This window comes from Lynx canadensis, chromosome B3 (genome assembly GCF_007474595.2).
Source record: "Lynx canadensis isolate LIC74 chromosome B3, mLynCan4.pri.v2, whole genome shotgun sequence".
Lineage (NCBI taxonomy): Eukaryota > Metazoa > Chordata > Mammalia > Carnivora > Felidae > Lynx > Lynx canadensis.
The window spans coordinates 45,522,026-45,535,494 of record NC_044308.2 but is presented as its reverse complement, the minus strand read 5'-3'; the positions used below and the strand labels follow the sequence as shown (position 1 = coordinate 45,535,494).

Sequence of the window (13,469 nt, the reverse complement as noted above, 5' to 3'; positions counted from 1 at the left end):
ACTACAAGAGCAGTTATCTTCAAATTACTCATTCCTCTGATCTGCTAAAAATTAATTCACAGCAGCCACATACACCCTGGAGGCCAACTACTTTTAAAAAGGTGTTTGCACAATAGGTAATCAAAAGAGTAACTCACACTTTTTAAAAAATATGACTGATTTTAATTTTAAAATATGTGATCTCCTCACCTAATCTAAAATTAAGCATGTACTAGCCTGAAAACAGGAATACTGCAAGGGGATTTTCCCTTTACCAAGCAAATAGTGCAAAAACCACTGAAGTAGTCATAATCACACCAAGATAAAACCAACATTTTCCCATTAAAGATCTTAACAAATAACGAAATATGCATTTAATCTCAGTAAAAGAAAAAAAAAAGTGAAGGGATGTTTTAACTTATAACTTTTAAAATAAAAGCTGAGTAGAGGCACCTGGGGGGGCTCAGTCGGTTAAGCGTCTGACTTCAGTTCAGGCCATGATCGGACAGTTCGCGAGTGTGAGCCCTGTATCAGGCTCTGTGCTGACAGCTCAGAGCCTGGAGCCTGCTTTGGAATCTGTGTCTCCCTCTTTCTCTGCCCCTCCGCCACTCTATTACTCTATTTCTCTCTCTCTCTCTCTTTCTGTCACAAATAAATTAACATTTAAAAAATAATAAATAGGGGCGCCTGGGTGGCGCAGTCAGTTAAGCGTCCGACTTCAGCCAGGTCACGATCTCGCGGTCCGGGAGTTCGAGCCCCGCGTCAGGCTCTGGGCTGATGGCTCAGAGCCTGGAGCCTGCTTCCGATTCTGTGTCTCCTTCTCTCTCTGCCCCTCCCCCCTTCATGCTCTGTCTCTCTCTGTCTCAAAAATAAATAAACGTTAAAAAAAAAAAAATTTTTTTAAATAATAAATAAAATAAAGTAAAAGCTGAGTAGAAGTAGATCCTTTTTGGTCACAGTGGTATGAAGCTAGCACATACAAAGCCTTAGAGTAGTGGTTCTCAAACTTTGAGTCTGTATCAATCTCCTGGAAGGCTAATTAAAACAGTTTGCTAAGCACCAACCCAGAGTTTCTAATTCAGGTCTGGAGGCAGGGCTTGAGAATCTGCATCTCTAACAGGCTTCCAGGTGACACTGATGCTATTGTCCAGGGACCACACTTTAAGAACTACTGCCTTAGAGTGACAGCCCAGTAGTGAAAAAAGGCTTAAACTGAACTGTAAATAAAACTTTAACTGGCATATTTATTTATAACACAATTTTAGATTCATAGACAAGTGTGCGTTCTTTAAAAATGTCAAATATTTTACCATATGTTCAAACTTACATCTGGCAACAACCATATTTCTAAGAAATCATTTTAACAGATTTTTTGACTTTAAGCTAACATGTAAGTGCCCCAGTTAGGAAATGCCCAATTGTTTTACACACTAAAGTGTATGAAGGAAACTACAAACACTGAAACAACTAAGCCACAAGCTTAGGAAGTAAAAGACTCCTGAACAAGTAGGTTATTGATTCATAGTAAAGTGAATCTTATTATCACTTAAGTCTGCGACATTATGCTCTGATAACTCTATTGTTGCTCTGGACCACAATGCTGAACCAGAATTTAGTTTCAATCATTATGTTTCTAATCTGCAACATTTGGAAAGGAAAGAGAAATGCTTTCACTTGGGTGGCATGACAGGCAATGGCAGCAAGGAAAAGATGGGTGAGACCAGAATTGGTGATTTATCTTTCTCTTTTAGTTTAGTAATTTGTCTTGGGGGAATAAATATACTGGAATATCTTTAACTTTTAATTGGAAGCAGAACAAATTAACTTAAAGAATGCAACTTGCCTCTCCTTTATCTACCAACAGCAACACCACTTTCCAGTTATTCTTTTAGAGATGCGATACTGACAGGTTTAAGAAAAAATGGCCAAATTATCTCCTGTTTTAAACAGTAAAAAAATTTTAATTTTTAAATTAAAAAAAAAATTAAGTATTGTGTGTTTTGTAAGAAACAAAACCCTGGGGCTCCTGGGTGGCTCAGTTGGTTAAGCATCCGACTTTGGCTCAGGTCATGATCTCATAGTCCGTGAGTTCGAGCCCCGCGTCAGGCTCTGTGCATGGATTCTGTGTCTCCCTCTGTCTCTCCCCTCCCATGCTCTCTCTCTCCAAAATAAATAAACATTAAAAAATATTTTTTAAAAAATGCTTTCTGCTGTAGTTCCACTAGTTACAAATGTTATTTCTAGCTGCTAAAATAACTGGTAAGGTTTGCCTTACTTTGCTGAAGAGCTTTCAGATATTTACCCTAATTATTCAACATGTCTTCTGAAGGGTCTCATAATGTGAGTTTCTCAAATTAAAGGTAACACTCACTAGCTTTACCACATATGCTTCAATGCCCCTAGAAGAGTCTGACCCGGCTTCTAGAAAGTAAAACCAACTACAACACAGGTGAAGCACAAAAACAACTAGGGTTAGCAGAAAAGATGAGCCACGTATCAGTGCAGGTTTCAATGCGCAGTTATGTGCAGTAAACAAAGTTCTGCTAAAGTCAAACCAAAAGCCCTAAATAAGCCTAAAAATCTTTGTAATACGGAAACAAACCAAGAAATACAATGGGAGATTTTTCCTGTCTAAATGATACACAGGATACGCATTTTCTCTGAAAACAATTTTCCTCCACCGAAAACAGGTTGTTTTCAGAATGAGAAATATAATAAGGAACAACAGTGTAAAGCATCCTTCCATATTAAACACTTTTTGAGCTTCTCTTGGAAAAAATGTAACATTTCACATATGAAAATGAAGCAAATGCTCTGTAAGGTAGGTACTCATGTTGTTTATCCTTATAGCAGGATCTACAACCCTTAGTCAAATGCCAAAATTCATATACAAAGCTACATTCTCCCCACCCCCTCTCTCTCTCCTTTCCCCTAGGTTAATCTTGCGATACATGTAACATGTGCTATGTCAGAAGACCGCTTCTAGAAAGCCTCCTTTCCCTGACTTGTATGTAAATACTATATTCAGCCTGATTTTAAAATAAACCTTCAAAATAACCTTAAGCCACCAACTGTCTGCTATCTATCTGGCAATATGCTAAAGATCACAGAAAACACAAAACACCTGGCATGTGATAAGCATTCAATAAATATTTATTGAATGTATTTACTGAATAATTGTGGTATAAGACACTACTATTTTCAGGTGAAGGGAATGAACTAACTGTTCATTTCCATGTACGTAACGGGCTTAGCTACAGCCCTGTGTGAGTATAATGGAATCAGAAAACAAGATTTACTAGTGTGCAGTGATTTAGTGAAAAGAATTCTAAACCAGGCATCATAACACCTGGATGTTTATTCTATCGTTGTCAACGAAACAGTTTCACTCGTGTTATCCATGTAGGTGAATTTTACCCATAAAATAAGGGATAACATACGACCTAAATAAATATAAACATCTGAGTAAGATAATGGATGTAAAAAATTCTCTGTAAACAATAAAGCACTACATAAAAGATATTAGGGAAAGTTTTAGGGAGCAGATACAGATAAATCTGGCTTTAGGGGTACACAGAATTCATATGACAAAAAAAGGGTATCAAATTAGTGAAATATTAAGGGCAAAGGCAAACAGAAAAAGGAATATACATGGTGTGATTACCAAAGACTGAAGAGACTGAGATTAGAGGAAATTCTGAAGAATTACAGAATCAGCAAATATAAACATTTTTGAGAAAAATTCCCCCAAATTCTTAAGTAAAACGAGTATCTTCAAGCTAGTAAACAAGATCACAACCAGAATGCACATATGCTAAGTGCCAGGATCTATAATTAATCCTAACATCAATGCAGCAGGTAGGAATTAATGTTCACTTTACAGACTTAGAAACTAAGAGAATCCACCCAAAGTCAAAATATTATTAGCAACTAAAAGAAGCAGAATTTGAACCACATTCTTGGCTAACACCTAAAGGCCAAACATTTAAAGTAAGTAAGCCTGAAAACTGGCTTTAAATAAATACATTCCTATACAAATATACTGCCCATTTGCTTGTATCTTTAGGAACAAATAATAGAAGAATGTATCAGGAATTTAAAAAGTTTGCCATCAAGGGAATGAGTGGAGGGGACTTTTTTTGTGTGGATGTGAGTTCTACGCCCAATGTGGGGCTTGCACTTATGACCCTGAGATCAAGGTTCACATGCTCTACCAAATAAGCCAGCCAGGCACCCCAGAAGGGACTTTTCTGAATGTACTTTTCTCGTAGCTTTGATTTTGAAACCACATAAATATTGTAAATAATTATAAAATTAAATTTCCTAGTTTGAATTATAGACTCACAAAAAGTTACAGATTCAAGTTTTTTAAAAAGCACACCTTAATTATTGAAAATAAAATGAAACAAGTCAACCTAAATATGTATGAGTTGGTGATATAATCCTATAGAGCAGAACTCGTCCAAAATAGTATAGTCTGTTCACTCCTAGAAGGGTACGTCTTTAGGACAGATATACTGGGGAGAAGTTATTTTCACTAATCTTTTTGGTAATAGTGTTGATATTAAGTTTCTAAGATTATTTTATGTGTACCATAAGACAAAGGAAATGATTAACTTGCAAGTATCCCTGTGACCTCAAAATTTATTTAACTTGAAAGCAAAAACAAACCAAAACACCACACACATTCCCTAGCACTGCACACTGGAAGAAAAGACCTAGAAGACATGAAAACCCAGCGGCAATGAACTACATCCCTACCACCGAGACTATTTTCTTGAAAACCATTTACCACTATAAAGGGAAAAAATGGCTAATTAGGTCTAGAGCAGAAAAAGGAACATCATAACATACCAGAAAGCAAGGAAGCAATCAAAGACTACTAGGATCATGTTGAAATGAAGAGGCTCTCACAAGCTACAGATACAGATGGGACAGTTTGAACACTGAACAAGGATAACTACAATGGACTGAAATACATCAAATACACTTAAATCCATGAGTTCAAAATGAAACTAAGGGAGAAAAAAAGGAAAAATAACAAGCTCATTAGTCAGTGATAAACCAGCTCATTATTCTCAAAACTGGTAAATAAAAGGAAAAGAAATGAGGCATAAGTATATACGCTGGCTTTCCTTTGTCAATGGTACCACTGGATAACCAAACAGTATGAGATATTTCTACTTCTAGGAACATCCTAGCTGATCAGTAAGAAGAAATGATAGAATTAGAATATACTACTTTGATCAAAGGGGTGTGGATCATCAATGATTGGTAGCATCACCAAAAAGTTAAAACCAGATATGACATGCATCCAAATGGAAGAACACTGTTTCTGCAGTAGTTGGGTGTGCTGGGGTGGGGTGCCCTGAATTGGACAGCAAGTCTCTAGATCCTATAACCGACTTACCAATTTACAGAGAATACAGTAAACAAAGACACATGTTGAACGACTCCACAGAAATGTAATCAGCAAAATCTAGACTTCGGAAAGCCTATAACACGGGTTGGCAAAAAAGAGGCTAGATACCTCTTTTTATAAATATTTTTACTGAAACAGCCATGTCAGTTCATTTACCTATGGTCTACGGCTGCTTTCACACAACAATGGCAGAGCCGAATAGGTGTAACACAGACCATATGGCCCACAATGGCTAAAATATTGTCTACCTACTCCCTTAAGAAAAACTTTGCCAACCCTTGCTCTACAGAATATACAACTCAATTTCTTCAACAAATAAACTGAAGGAAAAAAGATGGAGGGAAAAAAACCTATAAACTAAAAGAAATTTAATAAACATTTCAATCAATCACAGTAGGTACATCTTATTTACATCTGATTCAAACAAAACCTGTGAAAATAAGAAAAAAAGCAAAAACTTATGCACAATTGAACATTTGAATACTAAGTGTACATGTAGGGAGATTAAAAATCTTATCAGGAGTGATATTGTAAAAAAGTAAGTTCTCTTTTAGAGATACATAATGAAAAATTTAAAATGTCCAGGATTTGTCTGAATAATGCAGAAAAGGAAAAGTGAAAGGAGGTATACATGAAACAAGACTACCCATGAGTTGTAACAGCTAAAGCCGGGTGATCGTTACGCTCTATGTAGTATTACTTAATGCACACAGTAAAACAACACGTTCAGAAGCATTAGATCACAATGAAACATAGAAACATTTTTATATATTGCTAAATGTTCCACTCTACATTATTCACAAAGAGAAAAAAGGTCATTTTAAATCATAAAGAAAACTTCTCTGAAGATGTACCTTCCCAATCTTTTGATACAGTAAAGCCCTTGATGAGGAATAAGTGTTCACTCATCATCAGGATAGAAGGGAAGCATGGCCATCTCCAGGCCATAAAGATTTGTGAAAATTTTTAAAAAGGCATCCATTCCTTAAGGTACTTTAATCTGTTAAATTTTTATAACAAATATGTAATCTATGATGTGAATGGGGACCTTAGAAATGATCTCTTTACACAGCTCACAACCTACACAACTCCAGGAGTGGGCCTTGGAGTAAATTAACAAGCTAGTTGCTAAGGAATATGAAGAGCTCAACTCCACCTTTTTGCAAATTAGTTAATCTAGAAAAGGTATTCCCCTAATCTGAGAGTTAATATTCCTCACCTATTCTTTATCACTCAGAAACTAACTTAGTTGGAGACAGTATGGGGGACAAATCTACAGACATGCATAGTCCTATCATTTCCTTCCTGAATATTCCAAATTATCAGACACATTTCTCCCAGAAATGCAGTTTCTCCCCCCACTGCAATAAACGCAGAAAGCCAAAATACAGCCTCACCAGCATTTGTGGTTCAACATCATTTCAAAGGCAATAGAGCTGCAGGAAAGAAGGTGTGACCAGAGGCAATCAGCTAAGCAGTCCACAAGTATGAGCTCCACTTACATACTCTTCTGGCAAATATTACGGTAAGGAAATAACAGTCTCGATCCCTATTTTTTCTTAATCTAGTAAAGAGAGGAAACTCCTATCTCTATTTCAAAGCATACTATTTAAAGAAGGTAGATGAAAAAGGGGTTCTTGAGTACAGATGAGGAAAAAACAAAGAATAAGTTAAAAAGGAAACATTGTAGCAACTGAGCTATATGTGTTTATAGCCCCTGTAAGTCACTGTATATATAGATATACACTATCTATATCACATATACCAAAAACAACATGACACACAATAGAAGAGGAGTCATTTTCCACACACACATACACACACACATACCCTGAGTAAATTTCTAGAACAGAGACTTTTATCATTTTTATACTCTGCCCATTCTAGGTGTGTTAAATTAACAAAATCTTAATTAAAGCTTTAATAAGGGTATTAGTACTTTTAAATGATTGACTTCATAGCAAATTGCCAGAAAAAAAAAATCAAGGAGAGGTAGACTTCTCAAAAGACTGGTAACCAGAGGTGTTTCAGTTTGTTTCTTTTTTTTAACAGAAAGGATGGACTATTTTTATTTTTATTCTGAAAATGGTAAGAACCTTGTTATAATATCTTCCAATTACCTTTGTGGCAACAGAAATTTCAGCTGCCAATTTTAAGTATTTTGTATATACCAGTACTTAAACTGAATTTAAAGCAGTTTTATGAATTAGAGAATGATGAAGTCAAAATAAGATTCCTTTTCCAAGCCCTTCCACCCACAATATCATATTCATAGGACTAAATGTAAACTTACTTGGGCTGTTAGAAAGGTATCATCTTCACCTTCTTGAGCTTCAATTTCCTAAGTAAAAGGGTATACAATAGCTTTGCTTTACAAAATATCTGGGTAACATGAGAATGCTTTTATGCTATACCCAACTATCACTTGCCTTGTATTCTGCACAGTGTCTATGATACCGTCGGTACTAAGTCAATGCTTAATAATTCAGACTACACTTTTTGTTCCAACATAAAAACAGTCACACTGATAGAGGATTACAAAAATCTCTTGAGCCCTTCATTTATTTGGCTAAGTAGAATGGAAGTATTCTAAGCATGAATATTAACAGTACTGACTCCCTAATCCATTGGTTTTAAGACACACTAACATACTTCAAAACAAGACAAATGGTCTATTTCAATCAAATACTTTTAAAATTATATGCCTTTAAATTAAACTTGAAGTAATTACCCACCATTCATAACCAAAGAAATGCAAATTAATCCTTTATATCTACTAAAATAGCAAAAGAAAAAATAGCTACCATCCAGTACTGTTGGCAAGATCAGAGTGAACTGGTACACTCATCCATAATGGGGTAGAAAACAACTTATGTGTAAATGTCCAAATTAAGGGAGTGGCTATTTGACACACAGAAATCAATCTAGTAAGTTACAGTATAGCACACGCATTATGAAATTATGGTATGTTATATGAAAACATCATGTAGAATAAATAGCAACTAAAGGCATGATAACTACTATATAAAAATATATACAAATGTGGAAGACAAGCAAAAATTTAAAAGGTCATCTTAGGTGGTAGGATTTTGGGTGGTTTATAAATAACTCCAAAATGATATTTTTGAAAATTCTGAAACTTCCACATTGAACTAGAAAAAATACTTTTTATTATTTATTACTTAATTTATCCGTGTCACATTTTTAAAAAACTGGCTAAAGACCTGACTTTCGATGTCCTCTTTTTCTATATCTTCTATTGCTTCTGCCTCTATTAATTCATGAGCTCTCTGGTTCTCTTCTGCAGAAAGTAACTCCTTGGAATGCACATTTTCTTCTTCATTTTCACCAAATTCTTCAGAGTCCTTTAGCTCGTCATTTCCATCTTGTTCATGTGCCTCTTGATTCTCCAATTCACAGTCCTTTTAATGGTAAGAAAATTTGGTACAACTAGAGGCAAAGTAGTGTAGGCTATCCACCAAACCTTTTTGGTAATTTACGTGTCTACATGTTTTAAATTTTACCATGCTTTGACTTTATTCCCAAAGTCAAAGTTCAATCATTTTACCTTACATATTTACTGTGTCTTTAAAAAGAGGGTGTCAAATCCCAAAGTTACTGAACCATGCATCTAACTCCCCAAATCTCTCACACTGAGGCACACACTAACTGGATTGCTACTGGAGATGCTTTCAAGTTCCAGTTATTTAATATTTACCAAGTCACATCCCAGGAGTTGTCCTAGAAGATACGACTTCACAGAAATGACTTGATTTCTCCATATGCCAGTTTGATTTAACTTCAAAGACGCTGCAAGTCTTACATATTGTAACAAAGTTTATTTCTAATTTATAATAAGGCACCCAACTGCTACATTCTGCTTTTGAAAAAATGCAAATAATTAAATGTATTTATTCTGAAATATATCACTGTGCCACAATCCCAGATAGGCAAGGGAACATAGGTTGGGGTTGTCTCTGTTAAGGAATTCTGTTTGCCCTTCAAAGTTTATGGATTCACAGTAATTCAATAGAAACAAAGAAAAGTAGCAATCTAGTTAGTTTCCTCTTTAACTGCAGAGAAAGGGTGGAAACCAATGAACACCCTTCCCCTTTTCCTATTCTTATGGTAAATATAACAGGTTTAAGAAAAGGCTTCTGGGTTAAAAGGGGAAAAGTGCAGGGGCATGACTATCAATCACTCAGAGCTGAACTGCAGTGAGGAAATAGAAATTTCTGAGGGAGATGGGCAAAGAAAAGCAATATGATTGTATTAGAATGTGGAGTGCTTGGGAGCAGGATGTTTCTGGGGCAGTAGGTTTCACCAACCTCACAACCTATGAGTGAGGAACATTGGAGACTGAAAATGGGAGTAGATGATTATGTAACAGGGGTAAAGGCAAGAAAAGAAAAGAAAAAAGAAAAGAAATGAAAAGAGAAAAAGAGAAAAGAAAAGAAAAGAGAAACGACTAAGGGAAATCACCCAGGGGACTTTATTTATTCTGAAATGCCAACTTGGACCATTCTCTTCACTTGTAAATGAAAGCAATTACTCTATTATTCATGTCTAGACAATAGGTAATACTTACTTACCACTACTGTATAAATTCTAAAATTTACCAATTCTAAGAAATTAGCATATTCACTTTATTTCAATCGAATACATCATATATGCCGTTACTTCCAAAGTGAAAAAAGAAATACAAAGAAGGAACTGAAGATTTATTTAAATAGGACTTTTTTTTTAAGCTCTTCTGTTCTTCTAGACATTATGACCAGGTTCGCTTAATAACAACACAAAGCTATCCTTTGCAGCACATGAGACAATACTATTATGCTGAATGGACATATCTATCTCCTAACAGTTCAAATAAATGTGAGATTTTTGTGAACTGAAGAGCTGAAACAGAGATATTTGAAAATTAAAAGTTTTTTACTAAACCACAATGTTTTTCCAGGTTATGGATAGTTTTTACTCAGTCATACACTCACTAGTGAAGATACCTGGAGAAAATAAGAACAAAGAAACCTAAAGGAAGATGTATCACAAGAATAACAGAATACAGAGACTGGAGAGTTCTGAAAGGCTCAAACAAAAGCTAGTTACAGGCATGCAATCATCAATTTTAATGGCTCCTTGGGCAAGTATTTCCTAAAATTATCTGATTTCAAAGTTAAATCCTCACCATGAATTTCTTTCTCTCTGCATACCCTCAAAGTGCAAGGTGCAAAGTGTAGGGCATGTGGTATACTCTGTGGTCTGTGTGTCCCTCTAACGTGCGGAGGGGAGAGAGCTAAGCAGTAGGAAGAGATGGCCAGGTGAATGGACACAAGCTAACTTCACGGTAGAGCACACAGACATCCAGAGATGTTATGACCATATGGACTAACTACACAGAGAACAGAATATATGGGGATATAAACGTACATAATTTAAGAGGAATTATGGTCATTAAATAATTCCTACAAATGCCACACTACTTAAGACCTAATGATCAGTAAGGAGCAGATCACATTAGTAAACACACACACACACACACACACACCCCAAGGGAAAAAAAAAAACCCTGTGATTAAAAATAACTTAGTACACAGAACTGCCGCAACTCCAGCTAAAACTGTATACATTATTTTTCTGATTGGTCAGTTTTGAAATACATTAATTTTTAGCCAAAAGAAACTGGCTTATTTATCTTTAAAAGGCAAAACAAATTTCTTAATTTGATCTTTCCTAAGTAGCAACACATCAGCAATCTTCTCTCTCCATTTTAAGAACTACTTTAAGCTAGTTTTGTATATTTTATACAGAAGCTAAATGCAATGGGAAGATGAAAAATAAATTATCAATACCTTCATTGCAGCACTTTGTCCAGGAACTAACATATCAATTGTCCTATAGCTGTTCCTCTGGCATCTATGTCTGATTTCTACTTAAAGACCTGGACAAAAATTATTTTTAGCCCTATGTCTCATTCAACTAAAGACAGTTATTGTATTTTTCAACTATGATGAGATTGACAATACTACATAGGTCTCTATCTTTATTTTACCTACATACATCTATTATTCAAGTAAACTGCATGAATTCATCATGCAAAATACTACACTCAAAACAAACATCTTAACCTGAGTAATTAACACTTTACCTTGACAAAAGCATCATCTTCCACAGAAGCATCTCCACTCAACTCATCTGCTTCCTGTTTTTTACCTGCGAAAGAAGGAAAATGGGCTAACAACCAGTATTTTATTACTTTAAGAGCAAAAAACATTTGGAAAAGTTTACCCCACAGTATCACTCTCTACTCCCAAATCATCGACCAAACTAATGCGAACTGCTTATAAACCACCTGCTCATAGCTCTCCCAAACAAAAAAGCTTTGAGAATGTCATGCTGTTTCACAAAAACAAACTGCACAAATAATCCTAACATGAACTCTTCATCTTAACTGACTTGATATACGTAATACACTTTCCTTTATGCCACTCAAACTCTCCTCTTCAATTCTCCCATTAAGTAGCAGCACCCTTCAACGGTGTTGTGTCTATCACCAGACATCTGATAGTTAAGTTCAAGGCTCATGTCCCCACAAAGCCATCCCTAGTGCTATTCTTCAACAAGCTTTCTCTGCAATAAAATACTCATACTTTAATCTACACCTTACACTCCATCAGTTGATAAAATATGCCTGGTACTCTCAAATACATCTTACTTCACCATTATAGAAAGGAAATTCCTTAAGTACAGGGACTGCTTTTATGCTTGTTTTGTATTTTTCCAAAGGCCTAAATATAAACCAAATATTAAGGCAAGGAGAAATTCCTTCAGACTGAAAACTGCTAATAGCTTCCAGAGAGACTACAGGTCTCCTCCACCCAACTCGCATCTTCAAACGTTACAAATCACTTGTTGGAACTTTAAAAATGTTTTCCACATTTAAAGAAATACATATTTTCCTCCAAGCCAATGCCAGAAGTTCACATTTTTTGGGTTGCTCCATAAAAACCTACTGAATAACACATGCATCAGAAATAGTGTAAAAAACACAACTGCTGGAAATGTAATATTTAAATTTTTAAAAAATGCATTTATTTTGAAATGTGAATGGATGTTCTTTCCTGAGGTCAACTAATCAACTTTTCCCTTTGCCTAAAACAGGGACTACCATGTACCTATCTTAAGCTTCTGTGACCCCCAGGGTAGAGGGTTAGGTGTAAAGTAGCTGTAAAAAAAGTTAGTGTACCTTCCTTTCCCTAGTCTCCTCAACAGCCCCTATCTTCCATGTACTTCCAATATGAAACCCTCTCCTCAAAGGAGTGATAAAAAAGCAACAAGATTCTGATCCTTCCAGGTATGTGGCAAACAGTATTAAGAGTGGAGGTTTGGGGGCGCCTGAGCGGCTCAGTCGGTTGAGTGGCCGACTTCAGCTCGGGTCATGAGCAGGCGGTCATGAGAGTTTGAGCCCCGCTTTGGGCTCTGTGCTGACAGCTTGGAGCCTGGAGCCTGCTTTGGATTCTGTGTCTCCCCCTCTCTGCCCCTCCCCTACTCGTGCTCTGTCTTGCTCTGTCTCTGAAAAATAAAATGTCAAAAAAAATTTTTTTTGAAGAGTGAAGGTTTGTTTTTGTGCTTCTAACCCACTGAGGTAAAAGAGGGCTAAGAGGGCTTGTCCCTGTCTCTTAAGGACTTGTGTGACTCAAAAGACAAAGTGTGAAGCTTGTGGGCCATTCACTTCCTATTTGCAATGTTGGTGTTTGTATTTTAGGGAAAATAGAAATTAGACGTTACTACAAGGGAAGCACCTGGGTGGTTCAGTCAGTGACTCCTGATTTCGGTTCAGGTTATGAACAATGTGAGCGTAGAGTTTCAGGCATGGAGCCTGCTTGGGATTCTCTCTCCCTCTGCCTCTGCCTCTCCCCCAGTCACATGCATGCATGCTTGCTCTCTCTCTCAATAAACATTTAAAAAAATGGAAGTTACTACAAAGGACAACCAACAAAGTCTGCTAGTCAGAAAGCATCTATTAATACATTTTTTAAAAAAATAAGTGAAGATGTTCCTCCCATGGAAA

The 13,469-nt window shown here is 36.1% G+C and overlaps 1 protein-coding gene across 6 annotated transcripts in view; it reads right to left on the bottom strand.

Moving 5' to 3' along the window:
- SLTM (SAFB like transcription modulator) overlaps positions 1-13,469 on the bottom strand; it is a 45,297-nt gene that overhangs the window by 21,144 nt on the left and 10,684 nt on the right. For 3 of the 6 annotated variants that reach the window (XM_030318077.1, XM_030318079.1, XM_030318081.1), the window contains exons 3-5: positions 11,547-11,632; positions 8,626-8,823; positions 7,695-7,742 (exon numbers count right to left, since the gene is read on the bottom strand). In XM_030318077.1, coding sequence (XP_030173937.1) covers positions 7,695-7,742; positions 8,626-8,823; positions 11,547-11,632 — 332 coding nt within the window. Of the gene's footprint in view, positions 1-7,694; positions 7,743-8,625; positions 8,824-10,744; positions 10,797-11,546; positions 11,633-13,469 lie in introns of those variants that run through there. The other 3 variants (XM_030318080.2, XM_030318078.1, XM_030318082.1) reach the window with 2 other exon arrangements.